Source organism: Erpetoichthys calabaricus, chromosome 17 (genome assembly GCF_900747795.2).
Source record: "Erpetoichthys calabaricus chromosome 17, fErpCal1.3, whole genome shotgun sequence".
Classification (NCBI taxonomy): domain Eukaryota; kingdom Metazoa; phylum Chordata; class Cladistia; order Polypteriformes; family Polypteridae; genus Erpetoichthys; species Erpetoichthys calabaricus.
Genome location: NC_041410.2, coordinates 94265391 through 94286328, shown reverse-complemented (window position 1 = coordinate 94286328; position 20938 = coordinate 94265391). Strand labels below are relative to the sequence as shown.

At 36.3% G+C, this 20938-nt stretch overlaps 1 protein-coding gene across 1 annotated transcript in view; it reads left to right on the top strand.

The window, feature by feature from the left end:
* elavl3 (ELAV like neuron-specific RNA binding protein 3) overlaps positions 1–20938 on the top strand; it is a 94449-nt gene that overhangs the window by 68251 nt on the left and 5260 nt on the right. The window contains 3 exon segments of the mRNA XM_051920586.1: positions 7670–7823; positions 9854–10079; positions 15627–15665. Coding sequence (XP_051776546.1) covers positions 7670–7823; positions 9854–10079; positions 15627–15665 — 419 coding nt within the window.

Genomic DNA, 20938 nt, shown 5'->3' with positions numbered 1-20938 from the left:
TGTAAATAATTGTATAAGTTATATCAGATGGTGTTGCTTCAAATCTTCCAAGTCTCCCATTTTGGCTAGTAGAAGTAACCCTCTGTAAGGGTTATCAAGAGAAGGAGTTTGAGGGAAAGGGAAGAGGATGAAATACACAGATAATGAGATGACTGTGAATGAGATATGGCCAACTACAGACACATAGAGAGAAAGGGAGAAAGCAGCACTGAGAGCTGCCAGGGGTCAGAAGCCAGAGGATGGAGATGTGACAACTCCTTTTGTGATGGAAATATAATTAAGGAAGCCCCCAGTAAGAAAGAGGGCTGGGGTCAGACTTGGCTAGACCCCATCTGCTGTGTATCTCTGCTAATTAGCGGACTTTAGCCCCCTTTGTCTGGGGGAAACAGGGCTTTCTCATTCCACCCTGGGGTGTTGCGAGAATCAGAAAAAAATCTGACTGAAAAAGCTGACACGCCCTCTCTCCATCTGAAACCCACACCTCCGGAGCACAACAACAGGGTGATAAAAAAAAATATATGGGCTCAGAATGCCAATTACAGGATTAACAGCCATATGGCTCTGTGGATAGAAGGGAGCATCTGTAAAATGGGGAAAAAGTTAATAAGCTGGTTCTTTCATATCCCCTTGCTTTCCCTCAAATCTGAACACAATGACCAGCTGCTGCTTTAATCATAAGGCCGAAAAGTGCCACCTGGGATCTGTCCCACAGAAAAGTTCGCACTCGCATGTCTTCTACGAATGTGCCTACACACCAAAAATTTGCACACAAACATTTATTGTGCTATTCTTTTGGTGTAGCATCTGCTTTGTTTTGTCCTTTGCATAATATATGCAGTTAAATCCATCTTAAAACTAACTTATTTCACTAGTGTAGGTATTTACAATTTATAATACTATATTCACCTATATTTCATGTATAAAATATGCATTGTAGGCACAGAGCCATACTCTATTAAAGCAGTTTTGGTGAAGTTAACACATTAATACATTAATAGAATAAAATGCCCTTTGTCTCATTAAAGAGTGTGACTAGACTTGTGGTGGTACTTTGAGGTATTTGGCATTGGCTGACATTAAAACACAAATGGCAGCAGATGTCCCAATCTCAGTAACAGACAGAAATCAGCCTATGCTTGTCATTTTGAATTTATTCATGATACCACATCCTCCGCGTTATACAATAACCATCTAGGACAAAAAAAAACTCCCAGCTCAAAGTTTATATGAAAAAGTAATTATGTACAAGCTTTCTAATGTGTCTTTTCTAAAAAGAATGTAACCATAAATGCAATGTAACAAACTTTAATATAAGCTTCAATTTTAGACTTAAAAAATTGAAGTGCTATTAACTACCTTTGTTAAAGATCAATGATTCTCAAACATCTAACAAACTTTGTGAGAGTTTCCTATATCTGTCTCTTGTAAGCCTTTCGGAGATTTCCATAATTGCCTCTATCTCTTTTTAGAAAAATGTGTATTTCTGTCATTTATTCAACAAGATTTTGATAGAAATCAACTTGTCTCTGAGAACATTTAGGTAGAAGGATTTCTGTATTTCTTTTGATGAATAAAAAGCATAACTCTTAAGACTTTTTGACGAATATCTCTTTCTGGAATAGTTTAAGTGCAGGTACACTCCTCTAGCTCTCCGAAGCCTGTTTAGGTTTGGTAAACCTGCATATCTGTCTATAAGAATCTTTAGTATTGTGCTTTCAGTAACTGTTGCTAACTACCTTTAAATTGTTCCTGTTATGTCTCTAAGAACCATTTGTAATAGTTTTTAATATCTGTTTCTAGCAAGTTTTACAGATTTTTCTGAAGCTGTCTTTAACTTCTTCTAGAAGGTTTTATTTTTAATAATGTCTCATAGAACCATTAAATGCAATGAATTTGCTCACCTCAGACTGTCAGAAGCCTTTATGGCAGTTTATGTAAAGTACTCTGAGTCTTTGATAGTAAATACTGTAAATACTTCCCAATGCACTTAGTGCATGAGGCATTCTAGTATGTTTCAGTGCTAGAATCACAATTATATTTCTTTTGCTGCCTCCACTTATCTTTTATGCTGGTAGAGTTTTAGAATGTTTATTTCAGGTATTTCTGTACTTGTCACTGGCAAGGTTTGGACTGTCTTGACTTGTGTGTGTGTGTGAATGTGAGACAAAGTTTCTCTGTTTTTTTAGAAAGGCATATTTCAGTGCTATCTCTAACAAAATTTTGTGATATTTTCTATTTTTAATAAGCTTATGTAGAACCAATAGCTTTGTCTATAAAGGTATAGACAAATATTGTTTTTTAGCTGTCTATGCCCTGTAGAAGTTGTTGTATATAAAATAAACACATTGGTAGACAGACTATGTATCAGTTACTACTGTAAAGAATGTTTGCCTGCATTGGTTTGCAATTTATTAATTAGCTTGGGTCATTCAGATGTTAGAAGGTAATATGAATTTGTCAAATCCTATGAAATAAAAGGCCTAGCCAGTACCGAGGTGTCCAGAAGAAAGGTGACATGAACCTAACAATGTTAACATCACCAGTCCCTTCCTCCTTTCTGCTGAACTTTCTCTATTTTATATTTAGGAGACATGCATGCTCCTAGCTAGCAGGTTGACTGTAAAAGCTACCAGACATGAAAAGAAGCTGTGGGTATCTAATACAGTATATAGTATATATATTGTCTGATTTCCTTTTGTTTATCTCTAACAGCTTAATTTTTCATCACTCATAAGAGAAACCCTCTAGCACTGTGTGCTTATTGGCGCCAACCCTACTTATTGTCTCCTCTGAGGGTTGAAACTATTGTTTGTGCTTGTGCAGTGTAAACCACAGAGAGTGTCATATCAACGCATCGTTGTACCTCGTATTCACATTTCCATTAAGATGCACACAGCATTGCTATGGAAACCCAGCACTCTCTTGGGGCTGTGACTTGTGAGCAAATGTCTGTCTCTGCCAGTACTGCCCTCCTGACACTGCACCCCCCCCCCCCCCCCACATCCCCTCCCCCAAGACAAAGGATGAGTCACTGCTGATATGGAGCACATAACCAATTCCCAGTTAGTCGGGGATTTAACCGCAGAAGACACCTCTCTTGCAAGCTCCATAAAACGCTCACTAGGGTTGGAGGGCTTGTAGGATGGTGTTAACGTTTAGTAATAATGTGAGTAATTTTACTTTTTCTTCTTCGGAGAGCCAGAGAAAGTCAATTTCTTGGTCATCCAGATTATTTAGAGTAAGGAAACATTTCAACAAAAATAATTGAAATGCTGCCAGAATATTTTTTCTGTAAGTTTGAAAATAACTCTTTATTTATAGCTTGTTTGTACCAGCGGCCGGAACTCTGATCATCCTTGCTTGGCGGACTGCTGAGGAACAGGCGGTGCAATTAGAGCAGCATCCGCATAACCTTCAAATCTAGTGCACACTGACAGATGCGTAGGCCGTGGGTTGCCGTGACGACGGGAGGGCCGGGAGAGGCTCATGGGACTGAAGGTGTTTTTAAACAGTCAGGAGTTATCACTGCATTGTGGGTAAAGCAGCCAAGCGATACATCAAGTATGTGAGCAGGCTTGGTGCCTACATGTGTGTGCGCAAGTGAGAATCTGTAGGTGTGATAGAAAATTACAGGTTTGTAGTTGAGACTGGAATTGAGGGTAATGAAGGCAGTGGAAGATGGTGCAGGGATTAAACATTTAAGTAGTGCAAGACAACATTCTCAGAGAATGAACACAAAATGGCATATGTGTGTGCTACTGTTAAGATACAGAGCAAATATTTTGCAAAAAACAATTAACATGAGTTGGGTAAGAGAGAAGCAGAGGTATCCCCAATGTAGTTGGCATGACAACTAGAAGTGTAAAGCACACCTCTACTACCAGACTCAAGAAATAAGCACATATAATGAAATACTGTATTTTTAGTAGTTGAGAATAAAACTTTGTACTTGTATGTGATGCGTTATGTTAGAAGAAGCCCTCCGGAGTATACCTCCTTGTGGCTAAGGTGTTGTACTTTAAATCATAAGGATGCAGATTCTGCTCTCACTATGACTTTATTGCATTATTATTTTCTCTTTTAATGTTCAAAAAAGGAAATAGTATATTGTTGTTGTAATGCTGTTTGGGATGTTGTTTACTGTGGAAGGACAACACATAAAATAAATGTTGTCTGTGCATGGAAGTGTTCCATTTGTGGCTAAAATGTTAGCCTGTAAAGCAAATATTTGCTGAAACATTCTTAACTACTGACTTTATGTTTGTCAGTTAACCTGTAATTACTTATATTAAAATTATACTCGGCAGGCAGTATGAAGGCTATGGACCTAAAACCAGTTTCAGTCTCTTGGTCATTGAATTAATTTGAGCAAATCGCTTAACTTTAAAAAATACTCTACTTATAGGCCAAGTATCAAAAAAGTTTAAAAGTCATCATTGTCACGTGTACAGGATACAGTGAAATTCTTATTTGCATGTGCTACTCAATATGCAACATGTTGACAATCTCCGCTATCTTCACCAGTGAGTACTAACTACCTTACCTTAAAATTTCTGTCTTCCAAACCTGAAAAAGTTCATTTGTGTAGCTATGTGTAACTTACTGTGTGTGATATTGTTAATTGGAATCTGCCACTGCACTGTGGGAAGTGCAGTGTCTTCATTAGGAGAGCATTTGGTCCCATTGGAGGATGGTGTTTTCACCAGATGCAGCCAGGCTAATTGGAATGCAGCTGATTTTGTCACTCTTCTATGCAAAATCAGATGGAAAGATTTAGTAGGAAAAGTATCTAAAGAATATAATAATAAGGAAATCAAAACCACTTCTACAGAGATAACACATCGTGCTCTGCTGCCTTGGGAGGAGAATACAGCTGTGACCTATAAAATGATTCTGTCCACGTCCTTCATAGAAAACCTTTCAGCATAGTTCAGTGTTTGTGTGTGTGTTTGTGTGTGTGTGGCTGTCAGCTTGACGCTCTTTCCTTTGCTGCATAGCTGTCAGCTTGGAACAGACATCTTTGCGTTAAAGTGATCCAGGGAGAATGTGGCTATAATACGTTTTGGCACACTGCATCCAATAGATCTGCTGTCATCTTCAGATATACTGCAAGGCACATATCCATTCTTTACAGAGAGAGATCATCTTAGGAAATGAGTTCTGAATAGGTGGAGCATATTATGCAGTTAATAAAAGGTGACAGAGTCACTCCTTTGTGGCATCCAAGATTTTGAACAAAAGTACTGCAATGTATATTGCATAAAATAATGATTTTTTAATTTAATCAACAGAGAGAGAAATCATTAATCTACTTTCTTAACCTAGGTCCTTGGGCACCCCAGGTTTTTTCCAGAAAGAATGAACACAAGAACAGTCACTCACGGTCATTATCTTGAGAGTTGACAATCAGTGGGTCAGCATGTGGAGTAGGGCAGAGCATGGACTCACCACATAGAAGGATCCCCCAGATGGGACCTGTACCCGTTAAATGAATAAGTGATAGGAATAATGGAATTTCACCAGCTCATCTCCCTAGGTTGGGGGCCTTCCCACACATTTTACACCACTTCATGGTGCCAGACTAGTTTGAAACTCAACAGAATCTTGTTCAGGATACCATAGTCCCCAGAGGAAGCCCACACAATTGACACAGCAGGCATGCCAGGCTGAAACTGGTCTAGTTTCCAAGCACTGTTAGGAAAAAACTACCCGCTGTGCCAAAAACTATTAATAAAGAGTTGCTTATCATGCTTGAGCTTTACTGACTGAATTTATGTGTAGATAATCTGTGTTCTCAGTCCCTTTTTACCTCTTTTGCAAAATAAAGTTTTCTTCTCTTCCTCCTCATTTCATTAAGAATAACTCTGAGAAAGTAGCTATTTACCCCTTTTCCTCTAGTACCAGCAACAAAAACTGTCCCAATGGCCTGGTTCAATGGGTTTTTCCATTATTAACTACCACTCTAAAGAGTGTTTACTTCTTTGGTGGTTATATCAAATGTAACAGACTAATATTTGTGATACTAGTACTCAGCCACTTAGTATATATTATTGTAGTGCTAAGTGTTTAAAAACTGTTTTTTGGCTCCTATTTTATACTCATCTTTGGGGCATTTCTTTTTCTCTATACTGTTTTAAGCTAATAAGGTTGCCTCATTGTGTCAACTATTTGATATCTGCCTATGCACAGTGCTTTGTTACAGACCAGTCTTCGTGAGTTTTGTTGAACATTGTCAGTAAATGCCTGTACCTTGTATGCAGAACAACACATCTGTGATATCATTCTGAATAAAATGCAAATATTGCACAAAACAAAAACAATCTAAGTACTTAGGACAGATGTTTAGAACAGCACACACAAATTAGTAATATTTTCAGGACAGGCTTCTCAACTGAATGATGGAATGGAGTATAACTGATCAGTGACCATGATGTGGCCATGGCCTCATTGAGGTTTTAATAAGTTGCCACAGAACTGGAAGCAGCTGTGCCAAAAAGTTTCACAGTTACCTCCTGGAATCTTTCGATAAAACATAATGGCATATGCAGGTTCCTGGTTACAAGTGGAAAATCAGCAGTTGTTGCCCTTTCCCAGGAGCCATTACTGTAGCCCGGTTACCCTGTCAGTCATGTGGCTACTAGGCAGTGCTGCATCCTGGCAGGGTCAAAGAGTACAGCAGAAGTGAATACATTCAAAGGATTAATACCTACTGTGAGGTCACAGTACAAGCCCAGATGCACATAATTGTTCTTTTCTTCCCAGTAAAAGACTCCCCACTTAGACCAAAAATGTAGCTTGAGATTTTTTTTCCTTTATTCTTCAGGCTGTCTTCCTCAATGGTGCCACTGATGAGACAAGTCTATATTTGCATAACACTGTTCATAGGCACAACCACCTTTAGAAGCAAGTTCTGGCATAGTGAGTTTTACACACAAATTATTTTTTCATGTCTTGATTTAATTTCCATTGAAAACTGAAGATAGCAGTCACTACCTTGGCTTTGCAGATCAGTCTGTTAGTCTAAAACTTGGCAAAGAGAGCTCTATAGAAATGTGTCAGCCTTACTTGATCAAGTTTTTTGATTGACAGCACTGCAAACAAAAAATTCATTTGTTTGGTGGCATTCAGTTAATATAAATGCAGTGATAAATGATAAAATATGCTTTATTCCATCTAGAAAACCATAATTATAATGTTTACTTTTTCCACATAGTTTCCTGAATTTTCCAGACATTTTTCACATTATTTTAAAAGTCAAGTTAATAGAGTGAAAATGTTTTCATTGATTAGTACTGTGTTTTGTTGAGGAATTGGTTAGACTGCTTGAACAGACTTTTTTAGCCATGTTTATTTAACCTCATTTAACCCTGGGACCTTTTTGACTATTATTTCATATTGTATTTGAAATTCGTGAATCTAAAAGGGCTGTATAATTTGAATCCAGCAGATTTCTTTATGTTTTGAATTTGCCAAGTAAAATAAAACAAGCTGGTACCTTTTTTCTTGCAATGGAAAGAACATAAATTAACAAAAACTACAGTGCCAATAATTGCTACTTTTTTGTCAAATATGTAATTTGAAATATTCATCTACCAAGCTACAAATTTAATAATGCCATATGTTTCAAAATGTATTTATTGCTTGACTGTAGCATTCTTGTTATCTGTAGGTATCATACGCCCGACCTAGTTCAGCTTCCATCCGTGATGCCAACCTTTATGTTAGTGGACTCCCAAAGACAATGAGTCAAAAAGAAATGGAGCAGCTATTTTCACAATACGGCCGGATCATCACCTCTCGAATCCTGGTGGACCAGGTGACAGGTACAGCCTCAACTCACTCCCATGACACATTGTAGAGATCCCCTGTGCCTATATTGAAATTCTGCTCCCAGGTAGTGAGCTGATTTCTGGATGTGTGTCCATTTCAGCAGGCATCCCCAAAGTGTGCCCAAAATGTTTCTTGCTAATTCTCTTAATAATCATTAAATTGTTTAAAGTTCATAAAAGTTGCCTCATTCTCAACAATAATAAAATCAGCATGTAACTGTGACTTTAGCAACAGTAGTGTGCATTAAGTATTTAAAATTTAACCACTTCATCTTCTATAATTTGTGTCCTCAATGTTGATGGGATGTGTACAGTATGTGAATAAAAAGCAATTGCCATCATCATTAAAATCTTAAGTAATGCACAAAAATTTTCATCAGTAGCAAGTAAATCCCCCATAGTGAACATGGGAGAGAACACAAATCCAGTTTCCCAGACTTTATTTCATGCAACAAACTTATTTAATTTTCTTTCAATTTATTGTCTTGCATCATTTCATATTTTTCTACTGCATCTCCAACTAGGTTCCATTAATGACCATAGTGTATGGATGAATATATTTTTAATATAATCTTTATAGTTATTTTCATTTAAGTCTATCATCAAAACAGTTTTGTTAAGTGAGATATGTTGCAAAAATGTGTAAAAGAATCTGGTGAGTGGCAGAAATTACACACTGTAGGTATCACTGTAGGTGGGCATGTCAGTCAAATGAAATCAAATAGGGTTCCATCTGTGAAAAGAAAAGCTTGGTGAAAGATAATTCTATACTGACAAATAAAATAAGTTTGAAACATAATGGTCCAACTGGTCATTCTTTGTTGTGTGAGCCCTTAAAAGGTTAAATACATACATCAAGGTTTCTGGTTCAGTTCCACGTGTCACTCACTGTAGCCATGAACAAGACACTCTGTCTTCAACTGCAAAATATACATAAAAAGTTCCTTGGGATGGTAGACATTTGCTAGTTTATGTTAAAAAAATAAAAACTAAGCAAGTAATTAGCGTGCCTAGGTTCCAATTACCAAAAAGGTATTATGTAAAAAAATCGCCATAATTGTAATTAAGGAGTATTCTGCCCCCCCTAATTCTGCCCCTTTCCTGTGTAGTCTTAATTTAATTTTATAAATCTTTTAAAAAGACAATTATTGTGAACCTTATTGTGTCCATAATAATTGTCATTATATCTCAGTGACAAAAAAACAAGACTAATATATGACCCCCATAAATAAAAATACACATTTATTCTTCTGCAAACATCTCATTCATACGGTATATGTTTATTATTATTATTATCTCTTTATATGTTACTGTTTGAATCCTCTTTGGCCATCAATTAGTCAATCTTTATTTTAATATAGAAACATTAAAATATATTTTTTTAATGTGCATCATACTGTATATTTTTGTGGGCTGTAATTTGTTTCTAATATTTTGCTAGGTTTTTATGCCATTTTATCACATAACATTTATGTTGCACACGGAAATATGCTTTGAAAGATCAAGATAACAAAATGCAATGCACTTTAGGACTGAGAGAAATTGTCTGTTTGCAACAAGCATATGACATGATAAGCTATCAGTAGCACTAATGTAGACATTATTGGATTAATTGTACATGTACATATGATGTTCCCCTCAACTGCTTTACTGTCCATTGGCTGCATATTTTTAAATGTTGCAGTAGGCCACCAATCAGGGATGCTTCAATACAACTAGGAGGCTGGACAGTTCATACAATAAATGAGCTAATCTTTATTTTAGCTGTCATTAGTATGGCTTGGGTGAAGAGACTGCTGAATCACACTTTTCAAGAGCCAGTTGATTGCTTTATTAGGTATCTTTACTTTACAGGCATCTGTTCTAGGTAGCACAGTCTGGCTTCTAAAAATGTCAGGTTGTATATGTTGTTTCAAAGAGAATATTAAAAAAAGGATACTAAAGCTCCAGATACTGTTCTTAGTTATAGGGAACCACAGCAACATCCTCTAGGTGCTAACATTACTGTTTTTGCTTCGGAGCAGGCATATCGCGAGGGGTAGGATTTATCCGGTTTGACAAACGCAATGAGGCAGAGGAAGCCATCAAAGGTTTGAATGGACAGAAACCTCTGGGTGCTGCCGAACCTATCACTGTGAAGTTTGCAAACAACCCCAGCCAGAAAACGGGCCAGGCGCTGTTGACCCAGCTGTATCAGACAGCTGCACGACGATACACCGGACCCTTGCACCACCAAACACAGAGATTCAGGTAGGCATGCCGCCATGGTCAAGGGAACCACAGAGCCATAGTGGGCAGACCTTTTGTAATATCTTCTTTTGTAATATTTCTTTTTCTTTTTAACCCCTTCTAAAATTTGTATTCAGTTAATGTTTAAACCATGACATTTCCAGGAAATGCTAGAGCAAAAGTTAGTAATAAAAAGCCTATAAATGAAATTAAGTGTCTATATGATGAGCGGCATTTCAAGGAGGAAGAATATACTCACAAAAGACTGATGTTTCTTGCAACTGATATTAGATAATTGGTTTCGGACAGGAATTGATGTCATGTCACTATTCTAATCTTTGTCCTGGCTAATTTGCATGCTTGCATGTTTGTTATCTGCAATGAAAAGTTTTGCCCGTAAATCTTCAACTCCTCAGCACATTTTGTTAGTCTTTGTGTTAGAATTGTTAGTGCGCATCTTTAGATTGTAAGCTATTGGTGCCTTCCTCCACAACTTGAAAAAAATGATCATGCAGTACCTGAGTGGAGGGAGTGTCTGTCATTTTGGTTCAGTTTTAGGGATACACTACTGCTTGGCTGTCTGTCCTTTCCTTTTCTAGCATTAGTTGCTTGCATGTATAAAGCTAAAAAATATTCCTCCCAATTGGTCTTTTTTCACTTTTATTATGTTACAATATTAAATTACAAAAAATACATTTATGGTTACACAGTGCTTAGTGCTTGTGCATCACAGCTCCAGGGACCTGTGTTCAATTTCTGGCTCCGTCACTCTCTCCATCAAGAGTTTACATATTCTTCACATAGAAACATGAATTTTCTCCTGTACGCTGGTTTCTTCTCACTTCCAACCTGATCAGTGTTTGAGTTAGTTGATGGCCCTAAATTGGCCCAGTGTGATGTGGACAAAAGTATGCCTTGTGACAAAATGGAATACCATACAGAGTTTAGTATCGCCTAGTGTTAATGTTGGCATGCATTTGCAACTCAAAATAGGTTCAGAAAATGAATAGAATGTGTTAATTGAAATTTTACTTCTGCTGTATTTTGGGGCACAAAAAATAGTAAAATCCTTAAGAATCCACTGCCTCTCTTATGTTAACACTGTACCAAATATGATATTAAGTGTTATGGTGAAAAGGGTAATTTTTAGTCTTCCAAATTTTTAGTTTCTTCTACTTAGTCTTACAGTCTGACTCATGCCTTCTTCAAGTTTTCCAACACTGGCTTTCATTTTTTCAGTTTTCCAAGTTATGGTTTGTGAAGTACCTGGATAATTGTACCTGGAGAACTGTAATCTGTAAGGTGTAGCTGTAGCCCCCTTTGTTGCCTTCCTGACTAGTAATATTCATACGTAATTTTTCATAGATTCCTTGTTTTACATAGATTTAGTGCTGTGAACATTTTCTTCTGCCTTTTGCTCGAATAGTGTTTGTAAAAACCTTTACAAAATTTTCTTCTGATGCTTCTTTCATGTCATGATTTCCTACTGCTTAGGACTTATATTCCCAAACTGAGGAACTTTCCAAAGACAGGTGTATATATCAGGAGACCATGCTAAACACTTTTATTGCAAAAAAGGGTGGATGACATTTAATCAATCATATGACTTCTTAAGCTAGTTAGTAGCACATGAGCTAATGTGCAAGTATCAGACCTATGATGTTATTTACTTTTTTATTTAAAATTAGGAAAATCTTTAGAATTTTATTTTCAGGTGGATTTTGTTTTTGTTGGTCAGTGTAAAAAAGTCACAATAAAATATGTTAGGATTCCATAACATATGATGATGTTGTGATCAGTGCTGTTGTCTTGCATTTTCAGGTACCCAGCTTTGATTCCTGATCCAGTAACTGTCTGTGTGGAGTTGCCACTTTATTTTTCTGCCAGTTTTAGCGGTATCCCATATCCCAAGGATGTGAATGTAGTTTACTTGTTGACTTTAAATTGGTCTAATGTAGAGTATATGAGTAAGCCCTACAATGGGCTGGTGTCACCTCAAGGATTGGTTACTACCTTGTGCCTCTCTGCTACTAGAGTTGGTTTTGACATGTCCATACCTTACACTTCTGATAGTGATTAAGGTTAAGACAATGATTAGAGTTAGCAATATTTGCTAACCATATATGTACACTGCTAGTGCAGAAATACACTCATCACCAGCACCATTGTATGTGCTATGAAGAGTGCATATTGCATGTGAAAAATCTGTTATACATAGGAAATCTTATATTAAAAACCAGCACTGGAAAATTAATATATATTGTAACATAATAAAATATGAAAAGTTCCAGAGAGGGTAAAATGTAAGAGCACTTGTGACAAACCTTTAGCCTATATAACCTGTTCACTTTATGGTTTAAGAGTCTGTAGTTGCATTCAGACTGTAAGCTTAGAGGGTTCTATCTCTGCCCAACTAAAATTTTAAACAGCTTCTAGATGGTCATTTATCTTGAGGCCTTTGGGTCATCCAATTCTTGAAGGCCACCTAGAATCAGTTTTTGTATGCAGCAGGGCAGTTGAGCATGTGTACATTCCAAAACTGCTACTTGGTAAAACTTCCCAGTTCCCATCTTTCAAAGCAACTTGCATTCCATCTTAAGTGACTGAAGACTGTTTCTGCATCTTGATTTTCTCTGTCAACATGAAATTCCACAGTTTAGAACGACTACTTTTTGATTTTTTTTTTTTAATTTTTAAATTTGTATTGATATGTGTAAGACTTAAAATTAAAGGGGTGTAATGCACAGATGACCATAGCTGGGGATACTTTGTGGAGAACTGAGGGATGGTGGGATATAGAAAGAGATATATGGCCTCCCTGTTGTTCCCTTTAAGCTTGTGATCATTCCTGGGGAGTTTCCTATAATGCTAAAATGATTCTTAAATTGGTAAAATGAGATTTCAGTTTGTGTTGGTAAGTATCAAAGGTGTGCCATAAAAGCTTAGGCTGAGAAAGAAGAAACAGACATCTTTAAAATGGCCATCCCTGAGAATACTAACCAGCTGGTCACCCAGCCAGCCTGGCCTTCTTGTCTTAAGCTTCTTGCTGGTCAGTAGTTCAGGTTAATATTTTGGCTCTCTGCTTTTCATAGATAAGTAACATAGATGAAGAAGTTTCCTTTTATGACACTTTTGTTTAAACTGCACTCTTCCTTTTTTGACCAGGGTGATTTTATGGTGGGCAGGGAACAAAAAATGCTGCATAGTTTTCTGCATGGCAGAATAACAGATGGCACTGGATTTTATTTATTATTATTATTTACCTTTATATGGTCAGAGCAGTGTTGCTCTGACACGCAGGACAAACATCTCACATATATTAAAGGCCAATGTTCATTTGTGCATGTCACTGCAGTTACAGGAAGCCTCTTACAATTACGTGGCTGAACTTTATGCATCCCACTGGTCCTCCTCCCCAACAAAATGTCTATGCATGGACAGTCATGACCAGGCTGTCACCTTGAGTCAGCTAGCCTCGTCTTTGATTCATATGTGCTGCGGACACTCTGATGACAGAGCTAATTTATATGGCTAACACATGTAGGCAAACAACTAAAGGGAAATCTGAAATGTAAACACATTTACATTTTGCAGAAGACAAGAAATACATGGACACGCATACATACATACATTCATCAAAAACTGAGAAAGTAAAATGCAATGAAAAGAAATGGTCAGGCTCAGTAACTGAAGAAAGCAACTAAACTCTGTTACTAATGTAGTAGGGTCACTGGAAGCACCTTTTGTAAAAAAACACAAATAAATCATAGTTAGCTCACAGTGTATTGAAATGCATGTACACGTTTTTCTTGTAAAGTGCAGGGATCATATTTAGTCAGTTCTTCATGTACCCAGTGTATTCTTATGCTCATATACACCCAAATGTATTTGCACCTAAACAGTCAATGTTTATTTAATACACATACACACACACACACACACACAGAGTGCCTGTGCTTAATCATTCTTTATTTTACATAGTGCCATTAACAAAATTAAACCTTGGGCCTAGCCAGTTCATCGTGAGAACTGAATACATGTTACACTCTGTATTCAGATAAACACAGATACAAACCAGCGGGCACTGTCTTGGCGCTTAGTCAATAGGTCTTTATGTCGCAATGAACACCATTAAAAAACACTGAAAATTTCATTAAAAGATTTCATACTATTGTATACCCCCTCTTGTACTTTGCCACATTTTACTATGTAAAGCTCTGTTTATTAGCCTTGTTTCAAATCATCCTGTCTTGTATTCTACTTGCTATGTCCTTAAAGAGTTACAACAACCATTTCCACCCACCACAGTAAGTGTAAGTAGCAGTCAATTTAGTCGCTGATTCTGTAGTATTGCCCTGAAGTAGGCAGCTTGAACAAAATATTTTAAGCCAGAACATACCTAATGTACAAGAGAACTCATAATATTTTCTCTAGCTATTGTAGTAGAACTCAGATGATACCAGTACAGGACCTAAGTTCATACCCTACAATGAGAGCAACTCATGTCCTCCGTCACTGTGATATAATGACCTGGGTATCTCACCTCAGCCAAGTCAGGAAGCTTTACCACACAGTGTAAAGTTTTGCAGGTAGAGCAAAATTAATTTTAAGGCAGACTAGTCTTCATTAAGTTTTGCCAAAGCTCAAACACTTCTTAATTCTGTAGATAAATGAGAGCTTCATTTTCACACTTCTGGGGGGTTTTAGTTAAAATTCCAGAAGGGAAGCAATCTATGGTGCTCTCCTACATACTGAACAAATCTGTCACATTGGCGCCATGATTATGTTGTCAGTTAGAGGACACTGTTCAGCAAGGGGAGGGTGTTAAGCGAAAAAAACATGAATAGCTACTTGAGGTAAAGGAATGCTACCTTAATAGAATTGGACAAGTGTTTGTTATGTTCAGTGTCAGGACTCCAGTTTGAAAATGAATGAGCAGTAGCTACTACCAGAATTTAAGAATATCAGAGGGTAGCCCCTCAGAGTCCAGGTACTGCCATGTAAAGCAGGACTCTATTATTTTAGATACAGGAGGAAGTTTCTGGAATAATACCACAGTGACAGAATAGCATGCCATGTTAGGTGATTTTATGTTTTACAACCATTTTTACCAGGCTAAGTTCCAGCTCCTTCTTAACACTACACAGACAAAATTAGTAATAGAAATATGATGTGTGGATGAATGGGGTAGGAATAGGACTGGAGATTATCAAGGCACACTATGGTAAGAGCCTCAACGTTTTAATGACAGGAGTAAGGGATATTAAGAAGTGACAAAAACAAAGAGTGTAACAAGCATCATGTGGTCTACATTTGTGCCATTTTTCAGGTATTACATGGTGGCCTCCAGACAGCTGTCATGTGTATTCTGTGATGTTCCACCTTCCTTGATGGAAAAGAGAAAAATAAATAAATAATATTAAAAAAACTGAATAATAAAAGAAAAAGTAAAAGCCACTCTGGAAGACAAAGAAGGAGACAGTGCAAGTTTAAATGAAAGGGCTTTCTGTCACTCAGAACTCTTTACTAACGTTTCCACTCCCTCCCATTCTCCCCTCTTCTTTGCAGGCTGGACAATTTACTAAACATGGCCTACGGAGTCAAGAGGTAATTAACGTTCCAAGGCCTGTCTGGCTAGCCATATAAATATCCAACCAAATAGAAAATGAATGAGCAACAGCTACTACTAGAATTTAACAAGATCAGAAACCAGTAATTATTACTCTTGTCTGGGATGTCTGTTAAAAAAAGTTTAATCAACATTTGCCATTTTGCCAAAGTCACAAAATTAACAGCCCCAAGTTTGCCAGAATTTATGAGAGGATGACAGGTGGAGTTCAAACCAAATATGACCTCCCTTGAGCGGTGAGTACCTCCTGTGTTCCTCATCACTGTCTACTTTCTGTTCATTTAGTTGTGCTCAGCAGAAAGAACATGACCACCTTCATTGGTAATTCATTTGGTATGCCTTCACTCTAGGTGTCCAGACATTTGTTCTGAAGAATTATGTAGAAACATAATCCACATAAACAATTTGGATCCAGATTTAGATGTAGAAGATATACATCCTTTGAAGATTTCTTTAGTTTTTCACATCAGTGCACATGTGTGATTTTTTTTCCAGTAACTGGAAAATACCAACTCAGAAATACACACTACCTACAGTTGTCATACAGTCCCCTTAGTTTTCTTGCCATGTTCAAAAAAGGCATTCCTACATCTTATTATATAATAGGCATCTACCCAATCTTCTGTGTACTTATTAAACTTATTAAATATTATTAAACTTAGGAAATAAAGAACAAAAAAAAAAAAAACTTATTCCAACTTACTGTAGTGTTCGGTGATTTAGCTAGGGAAGAGGTTTAATGGGTGTAAAGCATTTTCTGCATAGTTATTTGTAGAAGGTAGCTCTGAATTTTTGGTACAAAGGCATACTTCTAAACATGCCACTTCCATTTTTTACACAGTAATGAAATGGAGAACCTGGTAGTCCTGCTCAAACTCAACATATTGAACCACAGCACCACTGTTAGCTACAACACCAGAACACAGTCTTCAACTCGGGTTGCTGCCGGCATTAAAAAATACTGAAGGAATTTTACTACCAACTTTGAAAAATGTTAACACCACTACCATGCTGTAAAATCCTTCCACTACATCAAGGAAAGAGTTTGGAGAACTTATAATCAAGATACATCCAAATTTTGAGATTTGAGTTATTAGCCTAATTAGGCAAGCATGTTAGATTTATCATTCATCACTAACCAGAAACAAAATTCAGAAGTCATTAATCAAGTTAATTAAAAGAAAATGTAACAATTAAATAATTTGCACAAGTTTATTTCACTAATTATGACTACATGTACTGTAATTATTATATTTAGTCTGTGTAGTTTTGTTCAGATGATTTCAGGAACTATTCTGGTTTATTATGTAATTATACCTCATGAAGTAAATCATTACATTTCCTAAGAACACCCGATATTAGGGCAACTTACACTAATTCAGAGTTTTTATAGGATTGATGATGTGGCTCAAATGGAGGAAAAAAATGTCAATATTTATATTTGTTTTTTAAGACAAAGTTAACACTCCTTAGATTTTGTTTTAAACACACAAAAGTATAAAAATAATAATAATAATTATAGGGGGTGTAGTTTTTTCCTTGGCTGTATTAAAAAGCTGATCACTCCAAATTCTAAAACTTAAAGGTTGTTTATGTTAGTCTCTGTAGATAGATAGATAGATAGATAGATAGATAGATAGATAGATAGATAGATAGATAGATAGATAGATAGATAGATAGATAGATAGATAGATACAGGTATATGCAAGGACCTTAAAAAGGTACACTACAAAGCATCTAAAAAATAGCACTTCACGGTACTTAGGAAAGTGACATTATTTCACAATTGTCAAATTTAGCCTCATCTAGAAAACATGGTCTTTAATTATGACTGGTGTTCAGTGACACGCAGGATTAAGAGGCTGCTTACAGTGGACCACAGGTCCAGGAATTTCCATGGATGTTTCAATTTTGGATAAGGAAATTATATATTAAAATACAGTAGTAAAAAAAGACAACAGATAATATTTATAGAGTATATATTATAAATTGAGTGTGTCTAAAAGGATTTTTTAACTTTGTTTACATAAATTATACATAATTTATTGAACTATTATGAGTTAAATAATGAGTTTTACTACTTTATATGAATCCAATATGAGGTAGGCTCAAGAAGAAAGCCAGTCTGCAGCCATCCAAGCCACATGTATTTAAACCAGAGGCTATTATCTCAGTGATCATTGTTATCTATTAGAATTGCACCTAGTGGTCCCACAAACATCATATTTTTCATCAAATATAAAATATGACATGCTGTTAACTGTATATTATATAAAAACTACATTGCATGTGCCAATTTAGTTATAAAAAAAATTAAATAACCATAGTGTATGATGTATTCATTGCAATGAAATAATAATTATGCACTTAAGCATCTTAAATTAATGAAATAAACATACAGTATGCCCTGTGGTGGGCTGGCGCCCTGCCCGGGGTTTGTTTTCTGCCTTGCACCCTGTGTGGGGCTGGGATTGGCTCCAGCAGACCCCTGTGACCCTGTAGTTAGGATAATAGCGAGTTGGATAATGGATGGATGAATGGAAACATACAGTAGCATATAACTTATTGTGAAATAAAATGAACAGCATTTGACTTGTATAAATTAATAACACTGCAGTGGGTTGGCACCCTGCCCGGGATTGGTTCTTGCCTTGTGCCCTGTGTTTGGCTGGGATTGGCTCCAGCAGACCCCCGTGACCCTGTGTTCGGATTCAGCGGGTTGGAAAATGGATGGATGGATGGAAATTAATAACAGAATACTCAAAGTACAGAACTTATTATTTATAAATATTATATACCATGCTTTTTTAATTTTTTGATTTATAACTGCATAATAAAATAAACATAGCATGTGTCTTATTTATTAAATTATACACCTACATTTACAAAATGAACATAGCTTGTAATTTGGTATTATTTTGGTTATTATTTAAAATAAGTAACAAAACAAAGAAGTTGTTTTTTTTCTTTTTACTTATATGAAATAAAGTTACATGTACTGTATGTCATTTCTAAAATGATAATAGATAGTTAAAATCAATATTTTGGAAAAGTACCAATTTCATGCAACTGGCACAATGTAGTGGTGGCACTCTATATGCGTGTGTCTTTGATATTTAAGCCTGTTACATATAGTAATGGCCTCACCCCTGATTACAACAGAGATATGAGCCAACCTAAGATCTTCATTTTAACTGGTTATTTTTATTTGTGTGTTCAATTCAATACAAACATAAGAGATGGAGTCTGAATTGTCTGTAGTGGATGGTAAAGGCAAACACAATCATTATTAATATTGCATGTGATGTGTTATGTTAAAATAAAAAATAAAATGCATTGCATGATTTATTTAAATAATAGAAATGTGTATATTTTACATTGAACGGATTTTTTATAAAATAAAGATAGAATGTGATTCATTAGCAGCGGTATGCAATATAGTAATATTGGTTAATGGCAGGAAATTTTAATTACAGATATTATTCTTCAATTACAGATTGGTTCTTCAAACAAAATAAAAGTGAATATAAACATAAATATTTCTAGTCACCATCCCAAGAGTTAGTATGCATTTAACTGAGAAAGACAGGAAAGGAAAGAAGACTAAGCAAGTCGTGACAGAAAAGCTTTGTGAAATTGGCCTGCAGCCTGTGAGATCCTCCTGCATGGATATTGTAGAAACCTCTATTAAGTGACGACAGTTTATGTAACAGAGTGTGAATACATCACTCCGCCTCCTGCAACATGCTCGCACTAAGCTATCATCCATATAAAAGCTCCATTTACACATTTCTAAATATCCACATTATCAGTTAAGTGTGGCAGCATCCCAAAAAATATGAGAGAGAGAGAGAGAGAATGACTTTGGCCAAACAAAAAAATTTCAAATTTTCAAAACTATAAAAAAAAAACTAAAAGAAAGTACCTGATTACTGGTTTTAGAGTTAAATTCTAGTCAAAGTACTGTTTTTTTTTAATTCAACTAACTTTTTCGCTTGATTTTTTTTCTTTCCACCAGCATGGAAAACAAGATTTTGTTCCCTTCGAAGTTCAGTTTTTTGTGTCTTTCTCCCTATTGGACATTTTCTAATTTTTCATTTTATTTATTTATTTTTCTCCTAGGTTTATCTGTGTTTTGTTATATTCTCATGTGATTGTGTGTGAAATAGACACCTTCACTATGAACCTTTTTGGGGTGGGCAATTGGTTGGGATAAACTTCTTTTTATCAACTAGACATCAAAGTACTTATGAAATCAAAAGGATTCCTGCTTATATACACGCTAGCCCCTTTTTCCACCCATTTCATCAACAAAGAATTTTCTGTATCTTAATTCATGGGCTTGTTTTTTTTATATATTATAGTAATTTACATGTATTTGTCCATAAAATGGAGGAAAAAACATGTTTTACTAAATAGTTAAGAATAGTTTTATAATTGAAGAATTTGAAGGAATTAAAAAAACACACATACACACACACACAGACATAATTTATATGGGGGGGGGGGGGTATCATGGTGGCACAGTGGTTAGTGCTACTCGCCTCACAGCTCCAAAGTCCGGTGTTTGAATCTCAACCAGACACCAAACATGTGAATTCTGCATGTTCTCCAAACGTCCATATGGGCCACCCACTGGATATTCTGGCTCTTCTCAAAGTCCAGAGCTCTGTGACATGGTGAATAGGGCACTGGACTACTAATTAAACAGAGAAGCTATTCAAAGGTTGCGAGTCCGAGTCCCAACAGAGTTGTAGATTTAAAGTGGCACAATAGTGCAGTGGTTAGCACCATTGCCTTACAAATCTATAGTTAAGGATTTCAATTCACAACATTTCATGTCTGCAAAGGTTTTTCTCCGGTTTTCTTCCCACATCCCCAAGATGGGCATGAAGTGTGTAAATTGGCCCATTATGGGTGCATGTGTGTGATGAGCCCCACAATGTGTTGGCACCTCATTGAGCTTGGGTTCCAACCTTGCATATGATGCTGCCAGGATAGATTATGGCCACCTGTAACCCTCATTTGAGTGTAGTCGATTTGAGATCATATTATATTACAAATCATTCACTTGTTTCTCAATTTTTTATGCAGTAAATGGCCATATATATTTGTGCATCACAGGTGCCAGTAGGTTGGGAAAAAATGCATTTAGTGATGGCTAGCTCACTTATTTTTTTTTTTCCTGATACAGTTACAGATTGTCTGCTTGATAAAATTCTACCTTCTATCTGTGACTTCTTTCCACATT